Below are 26,612 nucleotides of genomic sequence, written 5' to 3'. Positions count from 1 at the left end.
TGTACTTTATAGATATGCTCTAAAGAATATAAATCTGCTAGCCATATAATTGATGAATTGGAGACATGTGGGTGAGCATGATCTTTTAATTATCTTTGCTATTTGCTTATGTGGCTGAATTCTAAAAATGTTAATTTTGTAATTAATTTCTAACACATTGTTGGGTAACAATGAATAGGGTTGTTTTATTTTGTCTTGTTGTACATTTCCCAAGGGTTTAGATCACTGAATTTTCTGTATGCGATTCCTGGTTAGTTTTAGAAGTTACTTATTTCTTATTCCTCTTTCCTTTCTCCTTGAGTTAGTTTCAGTTCAAGAATACACTGAAATCACTTACTTGAACATGGTTGTTGTTGGTTTTTTTCTGTTGGTCATCTGTATTTTCTGAACCATATCTTATTCTGTCACTTTCCCATGAATTCTATGCCTTCTTTCCTATATCCTACTAATACTGTCTGCTAATTAAGATCCGTGTAGAGTTTCTGCTTCCAAATGAATGACTCCTCCCACCCCTCGTGCTATTGCTGGTGTATTGGCAGTTCATCACCCTGCCCCATGCTGTTTGCCTATGGTTCTTCAGGCATCAAGTAGTATTTCTTAGAATCTATTGGGCAGCTCATTAGTTCTGAAGATGCCATGTTAGGGAGGTTTCTTGTTCCATAGACTGCTAAGTTTGGGGGAAAATTTTTATATACCATCTATACTAGGTACACAAAGGAGTGGATAAATGAACATTTGTGTAGTGCTTGGTAGTATACAACTTTAGAAGCCCTGTAATGAATAAATGTTGTTTCACCCAACATTTCCTAAATGTGTTTTCTTATGAAACATTTTCTGATGTCCCATAGAATTGATGTTTCATAAAACAAAATCTGTGATACTACATCCTAAAGTGCAAAGTGGTGAGCAATCAGGCAGCCTACTGTACAACTTAGCATTCTCTTTTCTCTTTCCTGCCCTTTAATACTGTGCACGGGCCTTTATCTTCATTCACCCACCACTCTGTATCAGTTGTTAAATTACCTGTTGTCTTCCCCATCTCGGAAGATTCTGACAGTGCTTCGGAGGCATTCCTGATCCCTGTTCTGAAAGGCAAGGCACACTTCTTTTGTCTTTTCTTCTCTCCTTATTTTAGACCCTTCTCTCTCTCCTCTTCAGCAGCTCCACTGGATTTGGAGCTGAGGAAGAGAAGGGAGTGTTGAGACTAGAGGCTTTTTGCTGAGTTCCTGTAGGTTAGTGCCAGGGAGGGCATCATGTCCATTTCCATGTCAGCCTATCTCTAAGGTGTTTTTGAAAGCATGAGAACGGTTTATAGCAAGCATCTCTTGACTCTATATTATAAATAGTGTCTGGTTAAGAATATTCTGGATGGGTTAATTAGAGTGGTGACTGTTATTAAGCAAACTGCTTGTTAGTATTATGCCTATTTGAACTTGGTATTGATGAGAAGTAATTGACCACAGAGCTGCATTCAGAAAAGCAGAAAGGCTGTTGTTTTACATTTCTATTAGGGCAGTAAATTGTTTACATAAAAATCTCTATGAAAATATGAGCTCCAAGGCACAGAGATTCACATTGTGTAGAATGATGAATAATATTTATTTTCTGATTGATGTGTTTGTCCAGCCTGCCTAAAAGCCAGCTTTATTGAAATTTAGTAGTTGAAATGTGTTTTATTTTCTATCACTTTTGATACAAACTATATGACAGTAGTATTTTTAACTTACCCCTATTAAAGGAGGTGCCCTGTTAAATCCAGGTAACTACCTAAATACTTCTTTGGGTGATAATCACTATAATAAATAGATTGTTAAAGAAAAATGTGAAAATATGTATAAATAAGAAAAAAATTGCTTCTAACTACCTTCTTCTAAGTACTGGATTGTTATCTATGTTATTTATTGGTATTTTGTCCAGCTCAATTATTAAGTTTCCCTAGCTCTAGCATTCCATGGGGAATTTATTCTATGAGCTAATAAATTATACCGTCAGGGAGTTTTTCTTGAAATTCAGCTTAAAATTTCCCATTCTTAATTTCATCTCATTATTCCTAGTTATAGCCCCTTGTACCAGGCTAAATAATTATTCTTTCTCCTTAGAGACGCATATTATGTATCCATCTAGTTGTCACTTCACCAGGCCATTCATATTTAGCTCCTTTAATCTGTCCTCATAAATCAACTCTTCCATTGCCTTAATCATTATTATTGCTCTTCTAAGAACTATCTAATTCTCAAACATCTACAGTTGTTAGGGGCACCACTGAAGTCAGCATGCACTGAGACTCAGCTTCTTCCTGCCTCTGCAATAGGATCCAGAACCCGCTGTACCTTTACTAGGCCAAGTCAGCACTTGCTCATCTGGGCTAGGTCAAGATGTCTCCAGTGGCGCTTTCCTTATGTCCATCCAATTTCAAGATTGATTCTGATCTCATGGGTTCATGGGACCTGTAATCTCTTTGAATTACTGTCCTGTTTATATTCTGCATCTTCCCATGTCCTTACTCAACTACCTATCAAGGCAGCTGCCACAACCTGTGTTAACCTGGGAGTCTGATCATCCTGAGCATGCTGTGCAAAGCACATGGAGTACAATCAGGCCTAGAACCTGTCACAAAATTCCTTGTCAGTTATCAACTCCTTTGGCTTACAACCCTTGAGCAAATCTCTATCTCTTTTAATGTGTAGTTTCCTTCCCATGCTGGACAGTGTAGATTTTAATAGAGTAAGATGGGCCATGATACTCTTTTCTAAAAATGAAGATGTTGTTTTGATGCCCATTGATTTATTTGTAATTGTAAATCTCTTGTGCACTGTTTGTAGTTTTGTTGGAATCTTTTTTCCTTTTGTTGGCATACTTTATCTGCATAAACAAGTAGACTCACTCTTCTGCTGCTTTCCAGATGTATCTGAGGCCGGAGTATCCTTCTCTTACCATGTGTTCTTTTGTCCAGGAAGTTAAAGATTTGTCACACACACACACACACACACACACACACACACCCTTTGTTGTCATCAATGAGAACTTAAAATGCCCTTCATATTTTGAAATTGTTTTAGGAGAAAAAAAAAAAGTTCATTTGTTACTTTAAAATTTCTGCAGCTATGAGGTGAAATCTGTGAATGCCCAGTCTTCTTCCCACTTTAAATCAAAGACTGTCTTATTATTTTATTGAGGTACTTATAGAATTGGTACCATTCTTTGGAGTTTCTCTTTCTGTGCTGCCATCTGTTTAGCAGTAAGGAAAGAAGGAGTTACATGTATCTCATTGATTTTTCTCTAATTGTTTGAAATCAGAATATATACGAGGCTTCATAAAACAAGCATGGGGTCCCTAAAGATATCTTTTGATTTTAGAATCTCCATGGTATGCTATATACAGGCTGTTCAGTTCACTCCCCTATGCTTTCTATTGTTGCTCGTCAGGCCTGACTTTAGGCCTAGCTAACTCTCTCTTCCTATTTCCATAAGCACTTTCCTCACTCCTCCATGCACCTGTTTTTGTTTCTTAGTTTGTTTTTTAATATCTTTACTATATGTACTTCCTGCCCAGCCCTCCCCCACCCTCACCCTGTGAAGGGAGCATGTATGCACACATGCATATGCTTTAAGTTCTCATCTCCACCTGTATTCACCTGGCTTGAAATAAAGGACTTTAAGAAATAAGTCTTCAGATTTCACACTTGATATCAGGTTTTTTTATTTGTTTGTTTTTTGTTTCCTTTCCTCTTCAGCTTTGCAAGAAAGCTGTTTATTGTCTTTTACAAACTACCCCCTTCCCAGTTAATCGAGCCAGTCATCGCATGTTGCAGTTTTTTACTCTATTTCTCAAGGCCTTCCTGTATTCAGAATCCCACTTCTCTACTTCGCAAGTGTTCCAACAGGAATAGCGCTAAGTTCTTGTGTCTTACCCACCTATCTTCCTGCTTTTCACTGCAAGATTTCTGCCTATTCCATCCTACAGAGACTCTGTGAGCATTAGCAGCCATCAGCATGGAACAGGCTGAAGTGCTGAGCTGACATACTCCAAGGCCTTCTGATTGGGTCTTGTGCTTCCATTTACATATCCTGAAGAGGAAGGCTTCTGATTCATCTCTATAATGTGGCATTACCCTCTCCAAATCACTTTCTCCACTTAGAAATGTTCCTTCTACTTCCAGGAGTTTTCTTTCCACCCACCTCTTAAGTACATGCATTCTCAATTTACTCCATGACTCCACAATTTAGGAAAAGGCCTAGTCTCTGGATGGGCTTACAGAATCCTGAGAGTTCAGTCACCTAGCCCAGCCAGGGCCTCCAGACCTGCTTCAGGAACTCTTGGTTGTGTGCTCCTTCCAGAGCAGGCCCCCTTCCGGTATGTCCTTTTCTGCTGTGCCCTCAATACACAGCTTACCTGCTTTGCACATCGTTCAATAAAGCTCTCATTAAGCCTTTACTGATATGCAAGCCAGGAGTACCCTTTTATTTCCCAGTTTCAAAAGTTAATAATGTCTGTTGTATATAAGTGTTGCTAACATAGGTGTTCACTCACCTTTCTCTCACTGTAAGCACTCACGATTTGCTTCCTGTAGATGGGCAGCTCCTTAAAGTTAGATCTTTTAATGGCTCTTTGATTTGAGGTTGTATTCAAATTTTTAAAAAGATTTTGTTTTATTTAGGTTCTTTGCAATCAGTACCATATTTAACTCTGACAATGCATTATAGGAAAACATAAATGTAAAATTACAGAGAGAGTAAAATAAGCTTCAGGAACCATCAGCCAGATCAATTTAATAGAAAGTATGTATAGGTTCCCAGGATCCAAAACAGCCACATGACCAGAAATAGCAAGAGTTAACTGAGGAAATCTCAGATATTGTCAGTGAATGATGAGGAGTGTCCTCGGCCATGGACTGCCTGGAAACCACAATATGGAAGCTAGAAAGACAATGAGTAAGAGATGATAAACCACATCTATAGTTGTGTGTTCTACAGTATGTGCCACACTGGTTTGTAGCCACAAAAACTCTTTGAGAACTATTAAAAGAAAGTCGTGACCAACGTCAAACCTTTGAACTTTCTCTTGGTGACTAATACTTGTTGCACTTTCCTGGGAACTTTTGTCATAACATCTTTATTTTTTCCTCAGTTTTGCATGTTGTCACTGTGTCCTTATAGGAAGGTAAGGGACCAATTTTACTTTTTTTTTTCTCACAAAAAGCATATTGCGTTCCCTTTTTGTAACAGATTCATGCCCAAGCACAAAATAGCCCACTTAAGGAAGATGCTCAGCCTTATTGGAAATAGTGTTGCAGCTCTGTCCGAGATGCTTCCTTCCAAACCAGAGCAGAGGGGTTCTAAGAAGTTATTGGAGAATTTTGAACAAGAGTCTGATAAACAACCTGGCCTTGATGCTGAACAGGAAACCATGGACAACCCATCAACCCATAAATCGTGCTTGGAGAAGTCCAGCCTGTCAGATAACTCAGGCTCTGTTCCTGTGAGCGAGGAAAATTGGGCTCTTGATCCTAGCCAGCTTTTGTGTGGAGCTGATGATCAGCAAAGACCATTGCACATCATATGGCCTCACAGGTGGTAAGTCAAGACATGCCATTTTATAAGAGTTTTACATAATGGGTTTTGGTGGTGGGCTTTCTAACTTGCTATCCTTGTAGCTTTAGAAAAGGATCACTTGAATTTGCATTCACAGTTCACATGGTAGTATTACTGTACAGGTACAGCACCAAGGCAGCACTGCCCATAACTGTACATTAATTATTGCACTTTTACTCTATATGTGAATGATAGATAGTATCTCTAATGATTAATAGCAGCCAGACCCATTTAGAAAATCAAATCTTATTCAAGAAGTTTCAAAGTAGAAAAATCAGATACCATTATATACTCAACAATGACCGTTAATCCAGAATTATTTCACAGATAATCTTCAACAAACCACATCACTGTTAAAATAATAATTTCCATTTTTGATTCTTACTTTGCCCAGTGTCAACTGGACAGTTTGATTTTACTTGTCTTCGTGTGTGTGTTAGTGCGTGTGAAGCGGTCTGCCTCCTCCCAGATGCTTTTGCATTGTGCTAGGCAAAACTGCAGCTGAATGTCTTCTCATCACAGCAAAATCAATGCAACATATAATCCCACCAAATGTAAACTCATAAACCTAGCCCTGGCTTCTATAAATTAGGATTTAAGGAGGTAAAATGTCCTGATAATCTTCTTGCATTAGGCATGAATATTTTAATCTAGTTTTTTTTTTTCCCTCCCAGTTAGTTTAATCTGCATGTGGCCTGATTAGAGTTGCTTCCCCTACAGATTATGGCCTCTTTATTGCAGCAGTGCTGGGCTGATCATTAGGTCCGATTGAGAGCAACTGTTTGCAGGTGAAGTAATAAGCAGACACACCGGCAGGAAAGCGCCTTTGCCCAGGATTTGCCTCCAAGCACATTAAAACTCCTCCAGCTCTCCCAGTTGATCTGCAGCATCTGGTACCTAAAGGGATTTTGTCTTTGATTCTGAATGCATGAACCTGAAATTTAGGGGCTAAGTGTTGTAATGAGATGCAGTTTGGGGTTTGTTTGTTCACTGTCACTCTTCCAGCATCATGTTATACTCAGAATGTCACAAGGCTCAGTACTCTTTCGTGTGATATGAGATACACACCAATTTGAAGATAAACTACAAATCCTCATTTACTACCTTCTGAAAACCTCGCTTATTCCATTAACCTATGCTTCTCTCTAAATGAATAGTTATTACAAGAAAGTCAATTCTAAAAAGTTTGGTTCTGGATTTTCATAAAAATGTTAAGTAATTTGGAGACTGTGGGTATAAAACAGCAATATACAGGCGAGATTGAGAACCATGTTATTCAATACTTTGCACAAAATTAGACAGAGCTATGTTAATAAAATTAACAATATTAAATTGAATAATTCCCTCTCTTCCTTTGTATATTTTTGCTTTAATTTAATTTAATTGCCTAAAGTTAGTTGCTTAAAGAGATGCAGCATGATGTTTGTGCAAATTCTTATTGTTAAAGCTAAATTATTTTTAATTTGGAGAAGAGGGGAAAAAAGCCGCATCAGCAAGAGTAAATGCCAAAATATAAAAGTAACACATTCATCCTTACGGGTAATATAGTAGAACATTGGAAACTTGGAGGTTGCCAGACACATAGCTAACATTAGGGCTAATTTTGAAAATCTAGCGTGCAGTCAATTTTACTGATGCCTGGGGACATACAAGGTAGAAGCTGACAAGAGAACTAATTTTGTTTGGGTTATTTACTGCTATGCATCATCCACGGGTTCCCGCCTGACACACAGCTATATGAAGGGGATATTATCACACACTAAAAATTTATGTTGACATTCGATATTTGTTCAATATGTCAGCAGTATTACTTTCATAATCAAAAGAGTAAGAAAAAGAAAAAAGAAAAGCACTTTATGCTCATATAGATATATCTTTTTAATAACAGTCTATAAGGTTAATATAGTTTACCTTTGAGAGTATACAATGAAAACAAGCAGGGTTAGGAGGGGAAATGACAGAAAGCATCAACCCGAGCTGTTTGTTTGCCATTACCTACGCGAGCCATGTCAGCTCTCTGGCCCGCGTCTGATAGCTATTTGTTGTACAGAGAGCACAGCATAAAAAAAAAAATATCAAACTCTTAATACTATTGTGTGCCCATAACCATCTGTCACTGCTAGCCTGGAGATGAGAGGAAGATTAGGAGGAATAAACACTGAGCCGCCGAGCATTGGTAAAGCCTTCGGGCAAAAAACTCTTGTGGGGACATCAAAGACATTCTAATTCCGAGGCAGTCAAGGATTACAGTGTGTAACCTGTGCTGACAACAGATAAATGACTGGCAATATTGTGCCAGAGCTGTTGGGTCCTGCATGGAGTACTGATGATGATGATGATGATGTTATCTTGCAGAATGGACTCTGCTGGGATAATTTTATGATAAAACACTTTTTTCAAATGCCACTGGGTCTAGGCAGACATTTACTAGCTACAGGGGTAGCAATCAGTTTCTTCAAAATTTACTGTTCTAAGCCCATTAGAGTTCCGGCACAGCAAGACTCTTCAATGAAAAGCTAAAATGCCTATGTTTTCTTTAGGAGAATATATGCAAATGTTGGAAGCTGAACTCCTACCCTTTAGTGGTAGGTGCTTTATCATCTGATTTATGTAAATTTGCTCATAAAAATCCAGTTTATTTTTAATTGGTGAATATGAATTAGAAAATTAAGACTCTGGTTCAGCATTCATCCCCAGCTTCAAGCACACATTCATTTAGACTTCCAGTTGTATGGCTGGAAATCCCATCATTGACCTATTGCAATGAATTTTGTTTTCAAGGAAAGCAAGAGTTCACTGGAAATGAACAGGGCTGTCTGGGTCTCTTATGCAGCCCTTTTCGCTTACAACTCCATCCTTAGACTTACAGTGCCCTTGTCTGCATCAAGCCACTTTAACTCATGCATTTCATCTGAGTAGCTGTGGGAAGCTCTGCTGTCTGTTGCATTTTTGTCTTGGTGATGCCCGTTTTACAGAGAGGTGTTTCAGGACAGGAGAGTACATATAAAGAAGAAATGGGTAAATGCAGCCCAGGGAGATGGCAGCCCTGCTGTTTCCCCTCCTCAGTATCCTAGGCACTGTGTTGTGAAATCATGCAATTGCAGCTAACTGGAAAATGAACTAATAGTGAGCTCACTGTACTTCTTCCATGACGGGGTCATGATGGTCTCAAATGTGGTGTTAACCTCTAACGTGTACTGAGTCCACCAGATGTTGAGCCTCTTTGGTGGAATATGTATCAAAATCAAAAGTGACATTTTCTAGAAGATACTTTCTGACTTTATATCTATATTAAAATGCCTGTGCATGAGAACAGACCCTTCAGTGCAATGTTTGCTCCCTTTTGGTCTTTCTGAATCGGAGATTGCTGAGGAATATAGTGTACAACCTCTGCTGACAGTAGAAAAATAACTGACAGTATTAAAACTGAGTTCTCTGCAGAGTAATTTGTTTTCTCATTTCTACCCAGTCTTTAATGTTTTGTTATAAACATCTATAGCACAGCACAGCTAATAGAAATGACTTAGAGAAAGACCTGTGAAAAACACTGCATTCAGCAAGGCTTGCTGTTTTTTTTTTTTTAAGCTGTTTTTTTCCAAGTAGTACAGCACTTCACCAGCTTCCAACCTTTATGTAAATGTTTCTATATCACAACTAGCACAAAGATAGACTGGTAAATGGAGAGTCAAAACAAGTTTAGAGCACAGGGAAAGCTCATACTTGGCCAGGTCCCTGTTTTCCAACTCACATTCTGTAAAATGAGTGGGTCAGTGATATATAGTTGGTAGTTGGGGAACCTCTTTCATAGAAAGCCTGATGACCTGAGTTCTATCCCCCAAACCCATGAAGATATGGGAGAACCAATTCCACTCTGTTGTTCTCTGTCCCATATCCGCATGCTACATGCTGTCATGTTAATAAGAAAGGTTTACAAAATTCATGAAACACAAAGGGCTTTTGTTTAGATTATACCTGTATTCACTGTTTTAGACCTGATAACTGTAAATCACATTGGTTTTTTTTGTTTGTTTGTTTGTTTTTGTTTTTGTTTTTTTTTTGGTGGCTTGTTTGTTTGAGACAGGGTTTCCTCTTACTATGTAGCTCTTACTGTCCTGAAACTCGCTCTGTAGAACAGGCTGGCCTTTAATTTCCTGACTGCTAGGGTTAAAGGCATGTGCCACTATGTCCAGCTCACACTGTCATGTTAAGTAACAAGAATACAGTAACAAGCACATGCTAACACAAATTATGTTTTGTAAAAATAGTTTCCAAAATAAAAAATATTGGTGAAGAATGACATTAATTCACTATATCTCTATACCCGTTACAATGTAAAAGACTATGAAGAAAATCCTGCTTCATAGAGAGATGTCAGTTTAAAAGGAGTGTTGTGGGGACTGTTGTGCATATTGTAGATGCTCTTCTTTTATGCTAAATCAGACTTTAACACGATGCATTTGTTGAAGGTTAGTTACAACATGGAGTCTGAAGCCACCAGAATGCATTACTCATGGTTGTTCCTTGCAGATTGAATAGATCCTCTAGCATCAGGCATTGGTCACATGGAAAGCAGAGGCTTACAGGATAATGCAAGTCTGCTACACACTGACATGATTCATCATGTGATTTTGAAACACCACTATGAGTCTCATAAGAAACATGCTGGACTCTTAAAAAGCTGTTAGGCTCATGGTATAGATGGAGTTTCACCAATATTCTGTTGGTCATTTAAACACTTGAATATGTGATAAAAATACAAATATCAGTTATCTTCCTTAAAGTGAGTTTCATACAATTCATATTTGAAAATATTTGACATGTTCAAGTCAGTTAGCATTAGTGTGTCCAGCATTCATCCAGGTAAGGTATTTTTTAAAGCAAGCAGCTATTTTATTGCAGAAGTCAATCATACAATATTCATCCCAGTCATTACATCTTAATTTACATGAAAGTTCTCTTATATACATTTCCAGTTGTGTCACAGAAAGTATTAGAAGATACCTATTAAAAAGATTCAGTGAATTATGAGTAATTTTTACTGAGCCCCTAAGCAAATTCTTAAATGAAACAAATGTGTTTCCTTTTTTCTTTTTTGACTGGAAAGGCAGATGGAGAAAACTAGGGTACCACTACTTTCATATGCTCCCATTGCCCTGAGTTGTGCTTAGCTGCTTCTGTTCCATAAACGCGTGTGTCACACAGTAAAAAGGGAAATTATATCTTAGAATTATTATAAAAATAGCTTGATATTAAAAACTTGAAAGGGAATAAAACACTCTTGGGAATTCAGAAACTACTATTGCAAACCACTGTGTGGTCATCACCTCTAGCCATTAGAATTGTTTTGTTTTTCTTTTTCATGGACTAAATTTTCTGTCCCTGAATGTTAAGATACTGTATTAGCTTAACATATTGTATTCTTTTAATTTTTTTAATTTTTATTAATTACAGTGTATTCCCTTTGTATGCCACCTGTAGCTTCCTCCCTCCTCCCCTCCCCATCCTACCCTCACTCCCTCTTCTCCACCCATGCCGCTCTCCCAGTCCACTGATAGGGGAGGTCCTCCTCGGATCCTAGTCTATCAGGTCTCATCAGGACTCATCAGGCTGCATTGTCTTCCTCTGTGGCCTGGTAAGGCTGCACCCCTCTGAGGAGGTGATCAAAGAGTAGGCCAATCAGTTCATGTCAGAGACAGTCCCTGGTCCCATTACTACAGAACCCACTTGGACAATGAACTGCTGTGAGCTACCTCTGTGCAGGAATTCTAGATTATCTCCATGCATGGAACTTGGTTGGAGTATCAGTCTAAGAAAGGACCCCTGGGCCCAGATTTTTTTAGTTCTGTTGCTCCCCTTGTAAAGCTCCTGTCCTCTACAGGTCCTACTATTTCCCCCTTCTTTCATAAGATTCCCTACACTCTGCCCAAAGTTTGGCTATAAGTCTCAGCATCTGCTCTGATACCCTGGAGGGTAGACTCTTTCAGAGGCCCACTGTAGTAGGTTCCTGTCCTGTTCCCTGTTTTCTCCCTCCTCCGATGTCCATCCACTTTGCCTTTCTGAATGAGGATTGAGCATCCTGACCTGAGCCCTCCTTCTTGATTAGTTTATTTAGGTGTACAGATTTTAGTATGTTTATCCTATATTATATGTCTAATATCCACTTATGAGTGAGTATATATCCTGTGTGTCTTTCTGTTTCTGGGATACCTCACTCAGGATGATCTTTTCCAGTTTCCACCATTTGCCCTGCAAATTTCATGATTTCCTTGTTTTAGATTGCTGAGTAATAGTCCATTGTGTAAATATACCACAATTTCTGTATCCATTCATCAATTGAGGAGCATATGGGTTGTTTCCACATTCTGGCTATTTAAAATAAACCTGCTACAAACATGGTTGAGCAAATGTCCTTGTTGTATACTTGAACATCTTTTGGATATATGCCTAGGAGTAGTATAGCTAGATCTTGAGATAGCACTATTCCTAATTGTCTGAAAAAAGGCCAGATTGATATCCAAAGTGGTTGTACAAGATTACATTCCCACCAGCAATGGAGGAGGATTCCCCTTTCTCCACATCCTCTCTAGAATGTGTTGCCACTTGAGTTCTTGATCTTAGCTATTCTGATGGGTGTAACATGAAATCTCAGGGTTGTTTTGATTTGCATTTCCCTGATGACTAAGGACATAGAGCACTTCTTTAAGTGTTTCTCTGCCATTCCATATTCCTCTATTGAGAATTCTCTGTTTAGCTCTATACCCCATTATTAATTGTATTGCTTGATTTGTTGCTTTTTAACTTCTTTAGTTCTTTATATATTCTGGATATTAGCCTTCTGTCAGTTATAGAGTTGGTGAAGATCCTTTTCCAATCTGTAGGCAGTCGTTTTGTTCTGATGACAGTGTCCTTTGCTTTACAGAAGCTTTTTAGTTTCATGAGGTCCTGTTTATTGATTGTTGCTCCTAGAGCTTGTGCTGTTGGTATTCTGTTCAATGAGTTCAAGGCTCTTCCCCACTTTTTCTTCCAACAGGTTTAGTGTGTCTGGTTTTATATTGAGGTTCTTGATCAACTTGGACTTTAGTTTTGTGCAAGGTGATAAGTGTAGATCTATTTGCATTTTTCTACATGTAGACATCCAGTTAGACCAGCACCATTTGTTGAAGATTCTATCTTTTTTACATTGTATGGTTTTGGCATCTTTGTCAAAAATCAGGTGTCCATAAGTATGTGGGTTTTTTTTTCAGGGTCTTCTATTCAATTCCATTGATCCAACAGTCGATTTCTATGCCAGTACCATGCAGTTTTTTCTATTGCTTATTTATTATAATTTATTCAATTTGTATCCAAGCTGTGGTCCCCTCCCTGGTCTCCTCTCAATTCCACTTTCCCTCCCTCTTCTCCCCTTATGCTCTCCCCTAGTACTTTGATAGGGGAGGTCCTCTGAGCCTAGCCTATCAGGTCTCATCAGGACTGGCTGCACTGTCCTTCTCTGTGGCCTGGCAAGGCAACGCCCCTCAGGAGTTGATGATCAGAGAGCCTGCCACTGAGTTCATGCCAGAGACAGTCCCTGCTCTCCTGATTAGTGATCACACTTGGAGACTGAGTCTGTATGCTACATCTGAGCCAGGGTTTAGGTCCTCTCCATGCATTGTCCTTGATTGGGGTATCTGTCTCTTCATTGTCCCCAGGGCTCAGTTTTTGTTTTTTTGTTTTGTTTTGTTTGGGTTTTTTTTGTTTTTTGTGTTTGTTTGTTTGTTTGTTTTTTGCTCTGTTGGTCTCCTTTTGGAAGTCCTATCTTTTCTAGGTCTTTCTCTCTCCCCCTTCTTTCATAATGTTCCTTACTCTGCCCAACCTTTGACTATAAGTCTCAGCCTCTGCTTCAATACTTCGATCAGTAGAGTCGTTCAGAGGCCGTCTGTATTGTATTCTAATTACAATTTTTGTTTTAGTAGTTGATAGCAAACAAGTCTTTTTCACATATGAGAAAACTCAAACCAAACAGAACTCAAGTCATTATGAGTGAAGTAGTTAGGAAACCATAGGCTAGAAAGCTATGATAAAACTACTGAGTGGGCTTTAAGTAAGTGTTTTCTGGTTGAGAAAGATAAAGTTGGGGTGGACATGTTGAGGAACTTAGTTACTAGAATGGTTGCAGTTAAAAGGTTTCCTTTTGGGCCACTGAGGTAGCTTAGCAGTAAGAGCTCTTGACATCAAACTTGACTAACTCAAGTTCCATCCTCAGATCCCACATGGTAAAAGGAAACATCCAGCTCCTACATGTTATCTTCTGACCTCCACATTTACACCATTGCTTATGAATATACACACAAACACACATAAAAATAATAAATGTAAAATGTTTTTAAAGTTCTTCCCCATTATCTCCTTATTTGAACTGTGGGTTAAGTGTTGGTCAGAGCTTTTCATTTTCAGTAAATTGACTTTCCATGGTTCGTCTGGCATTTGAAGCACTGTCTATAAAGTAGTGGTCAGTTGATTTATGCCATGTTGATTACAATTAAAGGTATGAATTTAGAAAGGACAAAACTTAGTCATCAGGATTTGAAATGTGACTAATTGAGTAAGCATGAACCCTACCTAGCATTGAAAGGATTGGCATCCATAACTTTAGAGGCTTTGGTGACCCCTAACGAAAATAGTTGATGCAAAACAGAAACTTATGCATTAATTAATACTGGGTAGTAAAATAAAATACTGTTTTATTTCTTGAGTTTGGAGTTGAAAACATAACTTCAAAAGCCAAGTCGATACCTACCTCTGAAAGGACGTATGTTAGATGACTAGATGAGGGCTTGCTTTGGTTTCTCACTACCAAAACAACTGGAAAGGGTTTTTTTGTTTGTTTGTTTTTTGTTTTTCTGGTCCTTGCTATAGAGAATGCTTGCAGGTCTGTGCAGGTGCCATACTTCCCATACATAAGAATGGGAAGCCTGGTGCCAGTGTTCAAAGACAAGCATTCTATGCTCAATTTCAATATGAAATATAAATCTTTTTTCCAAAAAAAGAAAGTGGCCCTCACACAACACTAATTCTGGGGACAGTGGTCATGTGGATGGCCACATGTCCTCCAGCACACTTGGCTACTGCCTTCTTGGATTTGAGAGGAAGCTGCTTTCTTCCAATCTCTAAGGAGAGTTGATTCCACAGACCTTTTCAAGTACCTTCAGCCATTCTCAGTGACTTCAGCCAGTTTTGTATTTATCCATCAGTTAGCCAACCAATGCTCACATGAATAAGGTTCTAATTGATTATAGCCATTCCCAAATCAGTTCTTAAGATATTTTTTTCTTAGAGTTTTTTGGAAAATCTTTTTATTTGTTTGAACTAGCCACATAAGAATTTCAAATTCACACCATTTAAAAAAACAAACAAGCAAAAAAAAAAGAGGCCTCTCAAGAATTATTAGAACTTAAAAAGGTACACATAGTAACCTAAAATTCCCTGTGATATATTTCCTACTAATCTGGCACTGTTAGGTGATTCTATGGCACTCTAGTGTAGGGTATTTCATGAATAGTAGCAAACAGTACTAAAAGAAATGACAAAAAAAAAAAGCCCTACCCAATTCCTATGCATAATTCCTAATACTCACTTACAGCCTCTTTTCTGACTGTTTCTCAGACTTCAAAATATATAAGCAAAGTTGATGCCATTCAAGGTTGTCATTGCTTCTTGGACTAAGTTTGACTTTTTACATGTGATGTCAGCATAAACAACTTGTACCCATCATCATTATTATCTTGGTATTGTTATCACTAGAGAAACATTACTATAGTTCCTGTTGTTCTTCCCTTTCGTAGTATGGTTAAAAAGTTGTCCACTCTTGACTGATTTCACAAACATACATACAGTTACTGCAAAGATGTTTGAATCTGGTATGATTTTAACAGACACAAACCACTGTAGACACATCTTCCTTTGCCTCTTCCTGTTTCTTCTGTTGATCAGGTACTTACATTAAACTTTAATTATCATTATCTTTACAGGTGAGTTAGAAACTAGAAACTAGATGGCTCACTGATATGTGTGGGTGGGTAGATGTATGGGTGTATAGCTGAATGGAATTGTTTTCCCTTCCGTAGACATCTGCCCTAATTTCAATTCTAGTGATCTATGAATTTCCCTGACTGTGAGATGTTTCCAGGCACTGTGTGCATTGTGAAATTCCATATACTATACAGACATGGAATAGAACCTCATGCTTTCTACATACCTCCTTACTACTTGCGTCATGGTTTAAAAGATGCCATTTATTTATGTTACGTGCCAAAGCGCTCCTGAGTAGATATACAGACTTTGGGAGTGGTTGTTTCAGTAGCTTGAACCTAGACTGAAAGACATGAGAGGACCTAGTCAGAGTGATTGAATAGTTGTGATAACGTTTAGAGTCTCTTGTTGGTGACCAGCTGTTACCTGCTCAGGCAATCAGGTTATATGACTGTGCAAGCAAAGAATCAGTGTCTCAGAGCAGAGGTGGAGGTGGTTGTGTGACCAGCATTGATTTTAGAAGGCCTGAGTTCCTCCTCTGACACTTTTTTATAAAATATCATAGAAATTGTAAATAAAAATCCTTCATGAATTTGTTAAAAATGAAGAACTCATTGTAACAGAGGAATGGTAGGTAGCAATTGGGAAGAAAGTCTCAAATGGTTAAAAATGAAAGTAATTTCTCAGTTGTCGTTGAAAAATAAATCTAGAAGGAAGATGACTAAAGAATGCCTTCTACCTGCTTCCTCACCATAATCCAGGTGCTATTACTAGAAACTTCCACTAAAATCACTTTTTACGTTCTTACTAAAATCTAAGTAAATGGAGCCCGTGACTTTCATAGGTTACACAGAGTGGGGCTCAGAGGCCACTTTTTTTCCTTATTCAGTTAACCTGAAGATTCCCCAGGTAGAATATTAAGTTATTTAAGGTTTGGCCCTTTTTATCGTCTTTGTCGGCTGTGCAACTAATTAGCTATTTCAATGATAATCATTTTAGCATCATTTGTTGGTTAAACAAAAGAAGAAAATTCACACCAAGAGGCAGACATGAGAGAGTAGTGCTTAGTTAGGGAGTGCCTCCCAGTGCCCATCTCCTGTTGAAGGAAATGATGTGTCACAGTCTTCTTCAAAAGCATGTCTTTCTTTGCTGTCCTTTTTCATTAATTTAGATAAGTTTCTAAGATGATAAATGATGTTACTTCTAATTATGGTTACATGCAGTTAATTTCCTTCCTTTTTTCCTAAGCTTGGTGTGAAAGGCAGTTTCCTCCCAATGAGTGCAGGGGTGCATTGGTTACTGGGGGGCGGGAAGAAATACTGACAGAGCTGATCTTCCTGTTGCCTTAGCAACACATTTATTTATCAGGGGTTGAAATGACATGAGTTAATATAGCGCATACCTGCTGATCGGCAAACTCCCCTATTTCAGCTGCAGTTGACAATTAAGTCCTGGACAGCTACAGCCAGGGGTTAATGTTCCTCATTAGGAGAACTGGGTCATTACTGGGAAATCAAGGCACTTAAGGCAGCATGGGTAAAATACAAAATTCAGCATCTAGAAGAGTGAGGCTCTTTTATGTTAATTAACCTTATTTTCCTAGGTTTAAAAAAAATCTTACATGAGCATGTCAGTGGATCAATTAATTGAAAAAGCTAGGATACTTTACTTTGAGTTGTCTTCATTTCCTTTGCAAGGATTTCATTATTTTATGGAAAATTCTTATGTCTATATGATGAGTAAAAAGGGTATTAAAATTAAGAAGGGAATCATCATGGAAATCAGTTTTACCACAAGGGAGTGAGCAAATAAAAGCCTTGGCGATGAAAATAAATAAGCTTTGCTAATACCTAACCTAAGGAGCAGCATGTAAGCCTGTAAGACCTGGGGTGTTTAGAAGGACTTCTTCCCTTCTTTATTAAGCAATTACATAGCCATTTGACCTTCAGAAACAAAAACTTTGGGAAAGTAGTTCTGGTGATTTGAAACATTCTTCTTGCAGAAGGCTGAGTAGCAGTTAAACAGTAACGCTTTGGTTAATAATTGACTTTTTAAAATACTGGCAAAATTAGATACACTGGTTGAAAGTTTTTTTTATTAAATTGTCTGAGTGGGTGTTTTTCATACTTGATATGTTCATAAATAATGTATCAAGAACCTTCTTTAAAGCTTTATTTTCTTATTTCTTTAAAGAGCCTTTATTGAAAGTGGGATATTTACAGATTAAAAAAAGACTTTTGCAACAGAAAACTGTTCCATCTTCATTATTCTGCTGCATTCACTGAGGCCTCTTCTTGCCAGTTCCTTCACTTCTGAGACATAGCGGACACTGACAGAAGCAAAAGGATCCTTCTAAGCTTTGTCTCCCAAAGCCTAAGCCTCTTCAACTCTAAACCAAAATTGTATGCTGTACTCTTTTTTAAATAAATTAATTTATTTATGTATTACAATTTATTCACTTTGTACCCCGGTTGTAGGCCCTTCCATTTCTTCCCAGTCCCACCCACCCTTCCCCTTCTTCCCCTGTGCCCCTCTCCTGGTCCACTGGTAGGGGAGGATCTCCAACCCTTCTGTCTGACCCTAGCATATCAAGTCTCTTCAGGGCTGCATCATTTTCCTCTGTAGCCTGGCTAGGGGGAAGGTGATCAAAGAGACAGCCACTGAGTTCATGTCAGAGGCAGCCCCTGGCCCCTTACTTGGGAACGCCTATGGAAACTGAGCAGCCCATGGACTTCTTCTGAGCAGGGGATCTAGGTCCTCTCCATGAGTGGTCCTTGATTGGAGTCTCAGTCTCTGCAGGTCCCCCTGGGCACAGGTTTTTTTTGACACTCTTGTTCTCCTTGTGGACTTCCTGTCCCCTCCAGGTCTTTCTATCTCCCTCTTCTTCCATAAGGTTTCTAGCACTCTGCCCAAAGTTTAGCTATGAGTCTCAGTATCTCCTTCTATACCCTGATGGGTAGAGCCTTTCAGAGGGCCCCTGTGGAAGGCCCCTGTCCCATTTCTTGTCTTCTCCTACTTCTGATATCTATTATGTTTGGCCTTCTGAGTTCGAAATGCAATCTACAGATTCAGTGCAATTCCCATCAAGACACCAATACAATTTTTTACAGACAAAAAAACAATTCTCAATTTCATATGGAAAAAAAAAACAGAATAGCTGAAAAAATTCCAGTACCATAAAAGATCTTCTGGAGGTGTCCCCATCTCTGATCTCAAGCTGCACTGTAGCAGCAGTAATAAAAATGTCATGGTACTGGCATAGAAACAGACTGGTGGATCAATGGAATCTAATAGAAGACCCAGAAATAAACCAATACCTGCAGATACTTGATTTTTGACAAAAAAGCCAAAACCATACAATGGAAAAAAAAAGATACAAATGGTGCTGGTCTTACTAGATGTCTACATGTAGAAAAATATAAATATATCCATATTTATCACCCTGCACAAAAAAAAAAAATAAAGTTCAAGTGGATCAAAGACCTCAACATAAAACCTTAAACCTAAAACATTAAACCTGTTAGAAGAAAAAGTGGGAAAGAGCTACACTCTTTTTAAGGTAAAAGCCATTATTTGAACCATACAGCTGTGAGGTAGAATTCTTTCTGACCTCCCTTATCTGAGATTGAGTCACTGTTGTGGTTCTTGGAATTATTTTTCATCTGTCAAAAATCATTTTTCTCTTACAGTGAAGTCTTCAGATACTTCCTTAGGAAACAGTCCTCACCGCACCCTATGGGTGTTACGTACATTGTGACTTGTTTTTGGACTACATACACTTTTGCTTGTTCTCACGTTGGCATGCCATGGCAGCTCTAAGCATACTAGCTAAATAGCACCTGAAGGCTGCTTCTCTTAAAACAGTGTACTTCAAGATGAATTGTGCTCTTCAGCTGGAACTAGTGCATGGGTTCAGCAGGAACATTCTCTGGGAGTGGTGCTCTAGAATGAGAACAGAAGACAAAGACTGTAGATCTTCCTAAAATTCCTTTCTCTTTTTCTTGGGAAGACTATTAGACCACATTTTCTAGCCTCTATTTGGGGTGACTGCCTGGTTGAATCTTGGCATTTAATCAGAATGATGGATCCACTTCAAAGCCTGGACAATAGAAAACATCCTGAGTCTTCTGTTGTGTTCCTCTTCCTTTCCAGCTAGACAGACATGGCAGTTGATGCTGACAGCGTTTTGGAACCTTAGATAACCGTGTACAGTAACACTGCTTGTCAAACCTCTATCAGCCTGGTATTGCAAGGTTTTTATATAAGTGCAGTCCATGTAAGCCGTGAACCTGCCTCAGGTGGTCTCTCTAGTGTCATACTAATAGTGAACAGAAGTGGCCAGGATATACTATGAAGATGTTGGTTATAGTGGGCAATGAAGATGCTACTTAGTAAGGTGGAAAACAGTTGAGGAAGAAAATATTTAAAATGCTTCATTACCACCTATTAAGTTAAAGACATGTTTTTGACTTACAAGTGATAATTCTAATAGGACATCTATACTCAAGTGTCATCCAGATGAGAAGTAAGATCTAAAGATGGAAACCCGGAGTTATCAGCAGGATATGTACAACCCTGAATTTATCCTAAGTCTATGGGTAGCAGTTGTGCCCTGCTTACAGTTTTAGCAATTAGTCTCTGTCTTAGCCCTGGTTGTGAATGTCAGTTGCATCCTGTCTGAAGACAGGTTACCCACTCTCTAGTTTTAGTTCCTTCTTTAGAGGAAGGGGTAATGTTGCCTGTGTTGCAGGATTGATGATGATATATGAAAATGAGCTAGCACATACAGTTCCTGAACAGAGGGGGAAAAAAACTGATAAACCAGCATTGGCTATTTTTATTAGCCATGCACTTCATTATCTTACACAGGACTGTAGTTCTTGCCCACTGTCTCCTATTGGTTAAAATCCATTTTTCTTAACTCTTCTAGAAAAAAGAAAAGGAACGAAAGAGCTAAATAAAGTCATCCTTTTTTGTCTCCATTTGCAGCCTACCAAAACAAGTACATACTGTGCAGAAAAAAATGGAATTAAACTACAGAACAAACACTTCTAAGTGGCTGCCTTGTAAAATGAAGTCTATAAAAGGCTACCAAATGTCGCTTCTCATTGTATGACTGTTAGGGTATTACTAAACCTGGATAGAAGGGTTTTTTTTTAACCTTTTATATCAAGCACTACCACTGTAAAAATCACAAATTATTTCCATTTTTAACAAGATGGATGCCATGAGCCTTTGAGTAATAATGGTGGTGCCTAGATACCAAGAAAATAAAACACATGATTTAAAGATGGACTGGTGGCCTGAAGAGAAATTAACTAAAGACACACGCAGCTCTCACCTAGCCCAAGTTAGAACAATCCTTTAAAAATGTGTTGGCCAGGATGTAAAGAATGGTAATGTGTACTGGCTAGTGTTTATGTCAACTTGAGACAAGCTAGAGTCATCAGAGAGGAAGGAGCCTCCATGTGATCCGGCTTTAAGACATTTTCTCAGTTATGGGTGCTGTCACACCTGGGCTAATGGCCTTGGGTCCTATCAGAAAGCAGGCTGAGTAATCCATGATGAGCAAGCCAGTAAGCAGCACCCCTCCATGGTCTTTGCATCAGCCCCTTTCTTCAGATTTCTGCCCTGATTGAGTTCCTGTCCTGACTTCCTTCGGTGATGAACTGTGTTGTGGAAGCATAGGATAGATAAACCCTTTCCTCCCCAAGTTGCTTTGGTCATGGTGTTTCACCACAGCAATAGATCACTAAGACAGGATGTGTATTCCATACTATGGAAGGAATGTAAACTAGTACAGCCATTATGGAAATCTGGATTAAGTTCCTCACAAAATTAAAATAGAACTATGTGTGCCAACGATCCCATTATTGAATGTAAATCCAAGGAAAATCACATCAATCTATTCATGATAGCTAAGATATGGAATCAACCTAACTGACTGATGGATTAAAATAAATGGAATCTTCATACACCATGAAATACTATTTAGCAATATAGATCCTGACATTTGTGACTAAGTAGATGAACCTGAAGGACAGTGTATTAAAGGAAGGAAACCAGACACAGAAAAACATATCTTAACTATTGATTCACATGTAGACCCTAAAGCAGTGTTGGGCTCTAAATATACAAACATGAGTTCAATGTATTTGAGACCTGTGAGAGCGATTCCAGAGGATTAATAATGGAGAGAACTACCAGTTCTCTCGGCACCATCCCGTAATCTGAGGGTCTGGACCAAATAAAAAGGCAGTCCTCCTTCTCTCTCACTGCTTTTTGTTGCCCTGAGGTAAGCAGCCTACTCCAGCAGCCAGGGAGCCAACGCAAACCTCTCCTTCATTATGTTGCACATGCCTGATACATGTCAAAGCACCTCAGAGTCTGACTGAAGCAGAGTAGACTGGTACATAGCAGAAGGGGTTACATTCAGGACCGTCTATCACATAGCAAGACAACAGGCTGGGATGCATGCTTGGATAATACATGCTCTTAGCACAGTAGCTCTGAGGTACTGCATCTGCCCAGTAGATGTAAGCATTTCAAACTGTGTGTGCATTTCACAACCACATATGCAATGAAAGCATGTGGTATTGGCTGATGCCTGAAAACTGATTAACAAAACACAAGGAAATTCAGGTGGAAAAGAAAAGCTAGCAGTGTATGATTTTAACATTAAGAATATAGTCTAGACATGTGACCTGCTAAATTTGTTTCCAGCCTATATACTTTTTACTTTCTCTTGCACACTGCTTTTAAAGGAATACTGATAATAAGAAATGCTTTCATGTGTGACACATGTATGAATATGCTTCATGACAGTGTCAAAGGCTTGGTGCCAGGGGGACTATGTTGGCCTTGCTGAGGAGCCCTAAGAAGCCCAGCCTAGTTGGCAGTGTTTAGGTTGGTCCTTACATGCACTGAAAGGAAATTATGAGACCTCAGGCCTAGAAGCCCCTCTTCCTACCTAGTGTGTAAATGGTTCCAGTACCTATGTCTTGTCATTGCTGCCCAGTCAGTAGGCCAAAGTTTGGGCTCAATTGAGAGCCCAGAACTGTAAGCTAAATTACCCCTTTCTTCCCTATACATTCATGGCCTCTGATGTTTTGTTATAGTAACATGAAGCTAGTATTATAAGGGTATATAATTTACCTACTTAATTACACAATCCAATGACTTTTTGTTAATTTAGAGTTCCCAGGCTATTACCTTAACTGTATTTTAGAATATTTCATTAACTCAGAATGAATCACTTTGTTTCATACTTTACCTGGTCCTAGAAAGTCATGTTTGCACATTACTTTTTAGAGTAACCTTCTCTGATAATAGTTTATGAATAGTTTCATATGGTTATTTGCCTATGCTTACTTTACTTATGATGGGTGTTTTTGAGGCTCATAAGTATTGGCTGTAAGTATTCCTCTCCTTTCCATTGATGAAGAAAATAGGTATATATCACCTATTACCATGTGACAGACATTTCTACTATGTTCTCTTGAGTAAGAGAACATTTCCATAGAATTGTTTGTATGAACATGTGTTTTCACTCTTCTGGGGTAGATATATAAGCAGGAAGGAAGCTAACAAGGTTCATAAATTCAGTTTTCACTTTTTTGACCTTGAAGTCACATGTAGCAGAGGATTAAAAGAAATGACCTTGACCTTCAGAGCCTTCAGCCTGCACCTTTTAAAAGCTGGGATTACAAGCATAGAGCTCCATATCCAGTTGATGGAGTATTGGAATCCAACCCAAGGCTTCATGCATGTAAGACATGAGCTGCAGCACCACCCCTATTCCTTTTTTTTTTTTTTTTAAGAAACATGTAAGTGCCTTTTAAGAACAACATCTACCTTCTTTCTTTCTCAAAGAAAACCTGTATCATTTGGGGAGCCCATCTTTAAACCCAGGAATTTCATATGAAGGGGGCTCATTGCTTGGTGTGTTGCTGCTTCCAAACAGTAAAGAAAGTGCTAAGAAACTTAATACTTTCTCAAAACTTAACCCATCCCAGATGTCCAGTTCAGAGCCAGCACCTCGTGGGCTCTTCTTACTCTCCCCGTTCTGTTTGTGTGCTCGCTGTCCCGTGGTGAGAACCGTGAACACTCATCAGTAGCCCTTCCTGGTAAAGTGCAGGACTCCAGGTGTCTCTTTGTGCTAAATGTCTTGTAAACTGAAGAGCAGAAGGTAAGGAAGACTGAGTGTCCATTGAGCCTCTCTTAAAGCTGGGCCTTTTATTCAGTGTTGCATATCAATTCTTTGTTGGCCACTGTCATTGCAATGAAATGCCATGTGGACATTTAAAATCTCCTTGCTCTCTGAAAGTCTAAATTGGGGTATTTTTTATAGGAATCCCCCCAAATAAATAAGAATCTGTCGTTTTAAAGGACTTCATAGAGCAGATATATATCAAGTGGTATATAGGCAATTCCCAGGACCTCAGTGATGGAATGAACCAACAGTCCCTGAACTGAGATGGAGATAAGAAGCCTTCGAATGTTGCCAGCATTGTTCTGGTCACTAATAGAAAGCCCTGCAGAGGCCCTGGAGAAGGCATCCTTCTTACTTTCTCCAGCTCCTGAGGGGTGGGAGAACTTCATGGCAATCACTATCTCATTGTAGTAATTGTCACACATGTACCATGGACACTCTTGCTAGAGCTTGCAATCTGAATTTCTATTTTGAGTTTACACCCTCCTTGGCTTGTTCAATAATTACAGACCCATTATACCTTCTTTCTTTGCTTGCTTTCCCTCTTGCACTTTCCACACTCCCTTTGCCATGGACATTCGTTGACTGAGGCATGGTTGGTGACAAACTCATTTCTTTCTTTTTTTTTTTTTTTTTTTGACAAACTCATTTCTAAGTGTCATTTTTTTCTCTATTGCTCTTTATGGGAATATTGCCAAGTATATGTTCAAGATCAGACTACATCTCCTCAGATTCTCATAAGTTAATTCATCTAGCTCTCCCTAGCAGCTGCTTGAACAGTTTGTCTTTTTCTTTGTTTCTTTCTCACTTTTACTGTGATACATCGAGGAGCCTTCCTTTTCTCTCCTCTTCCTTCCTTTCTCCCCTCCTTCTTTTTTGTCTCACATGGACTTTGTCAGACTTTTTAAGTCTTAGGATTTCTGTCTGTATCATTTGTGGAAATTACTTACATTATATCTTCAATAACCACCTCTGTCTCCTTCTGCCTTTCTCCTGAAAGACCCTGGACCTTGCTCCTTTTCATTACCCCATGGGTCTTAATTTTTCTCATTCACACCTTTGTGTTCTGTCTTCTGGTTTTGTTCTCTCAGTTTTGCTGTTAATTATACCCTTTGACTAATTTCAATTACTTTTTTTATTTCTCCAATGAGTTTTACTTCTGCATTAAAACTGTTCAGTCATTTTTAATATTTGTTTATTCATCATACATTTATTTTCTTTTTCTTCAAACACTGTCCATGTATGTTATGTGTGTCATATTTGGTAATCCCAATATATGAAACTTTCAGGTCTGCTGTCATTCTCCCACTTGGATCCTCCTGTGGTTTTGATATTTCCCCTTGTGTTTTTGATTGTAAAGCTTTATTTTTATTATTTCAATTGTGTCTTACTTTGTGTATCTCGATGTGACTATGTGCACATGAGTACAGGTGCTTATGGAAGCCAGAGATTGGGTCCCTTGTTGCTGAAGTACAGACATTTTACCTGGTATGTATGCTGGGACCTGAACTCAGTTCCTCTGGAAGGGCAGCAAGTGTTCGCACCTTCTGACCTGTCTCTCCAGCCCCATTTGTACTTTTGATATTTGATGACATAGGATACCTGAGTCCTACCTAAGCTGTATAGGGATTTCTCAGAGGTAACATGCATTTGCCTTTGTCATTTGCTAAGATAGTGTCTTATACCAAGCTGCTTCACACTAAGCACTAAGGTTCTTTGCTAGCTTGGCCACTCAGTGGGCTGATATGAGCTAAGGCAGTTACAGAGAACTATTTTACAAAACTGTGCCATCCACCCTTACAGCATTCCTTCTGTGCATTCTGTTGCTTCCATCCTGCTGTTCACACCTAGGGTAACCACTAATAGATCTTAATATGGAGATGTTTTATTAAATTTTTATTTTTTATGTTAATTACAGTTTACTTACTTTGTATCCCAGCTGTAGCCTCCTCCCTTCCTCATTTCCTCCCAAATTCCACTGATAGGGGAGGTCCTCTTCCCTTCCATCTGGCCCTAGCTTATCAGGTTTCATCGGACTGGCTGCATTGTCCTCCTCAGTGGCCTGGAAAGGCTACTCCCCCTCAGGGGAAGGTGATCAAAGATCTAGCCACTGAGTTCATGTCAGAGATACTCACGTGGGGATGTTTTAAACAGGTAAGGATTACCAGGAATGGGAGGGAGAAGAGCTAAGAATGGCTGGAACTAGAAATGATCATATTAAGTGAGGTAACCCAGACCCAGAAAGACAAATACCACACATTCTTTCCTCAGAGGCTCTTATCTCTCAATCCTCAGATGTGACCATGTAACCTGGAGTCACTGCAAAATCTGGAAAGTAAACAGGGTCCATTGCTGGGGTAGGGGGTCAGGAAGTAATACAGAGGGAAATATCAAGATATAAGTAATCTGACCATTGAAATGGAAAAAAGTGGGGCTCTAATTATGGAGGAAGAAGGAGATAAATGTAGAAGGGGGAAGGAAGAGGGTAAAATAATAGTAAATAAAATTCATTAAGTTATTAATAACTACATTTTAAAACTATGATATACATAAGTCTGTATATAAATAAACAGATATAGTTTAAATTAAATTCTCTCATCTGAGTTGTCAAAGAGCCAAAGACCACCTAACAAAAACACCAACACCAGAGATGAGAGGCCCTCCTGAGTTGTTGGTCCAGGATTGTCCAAGAAACACTAAAAACACACAAGTGATTACTGTTGCCCCTGGTTACCCTCTGAGATGGGCAGTACATTCCTGTTGTTAAAGACACCATGTACTTCAGACACAGAGCCCAAAG

At 38.8% G+C, this 26,612-nt stretch overlaps 1 protein-coding gene across 14 annotated transcripts in view; it reads left to right on the top strand.

Annotated features, from left to right (window-relative positions):
* Gtdc1 (glycosyltransferase like domain containing 1) overlaps positions 1-26,612 on the top strand; it is a 409,253-nt gene that overhangs the window by 333,414 nt on the left and 49,227 nt on the right. For 13 of the 14 annotated variants that reach the window (XR_009593840.1, XR_009593839.1, XM_060390112.1 and 10 more), the window contains one exon: positions 5,227-5,574. The exons of the other annotated variant lie outside the window; for it this stretch is intronic. Coding sequence is in view for 11 of the 13 variants with exons in the window: in XM_060390112.1 (XP_060246095.1) it covers positions 5,227-5,574 (348 nt within the window). In the remaining 2 variants the exon portion in view is untranslated. The remainder of the gene's footprint in view (positions 1-5,226; positions 5,575-26,612) is intronic. 14 annotated transcript variants of the gene reach the window in all.

The sequence above is a fragment of the Meriones unguiculatus genome, chromosome 8, assembly GCF_030254825.1.
Source record: "Meriones unguiculatus strain TT.TT164.6M chromosome 8, Bangor_MerUng_6.1, whole genome shotgun sequence".
NCBI lineage: Eukaryota > Metazoa > Chordata > Mammalia > Rodentia > Muridae > Meriones > Meriones unguiculatus.
Note: the sequence above shows the minus strand (reverse complement) of the source record. Positions and strands in the feature narration are given on the sequence as shown.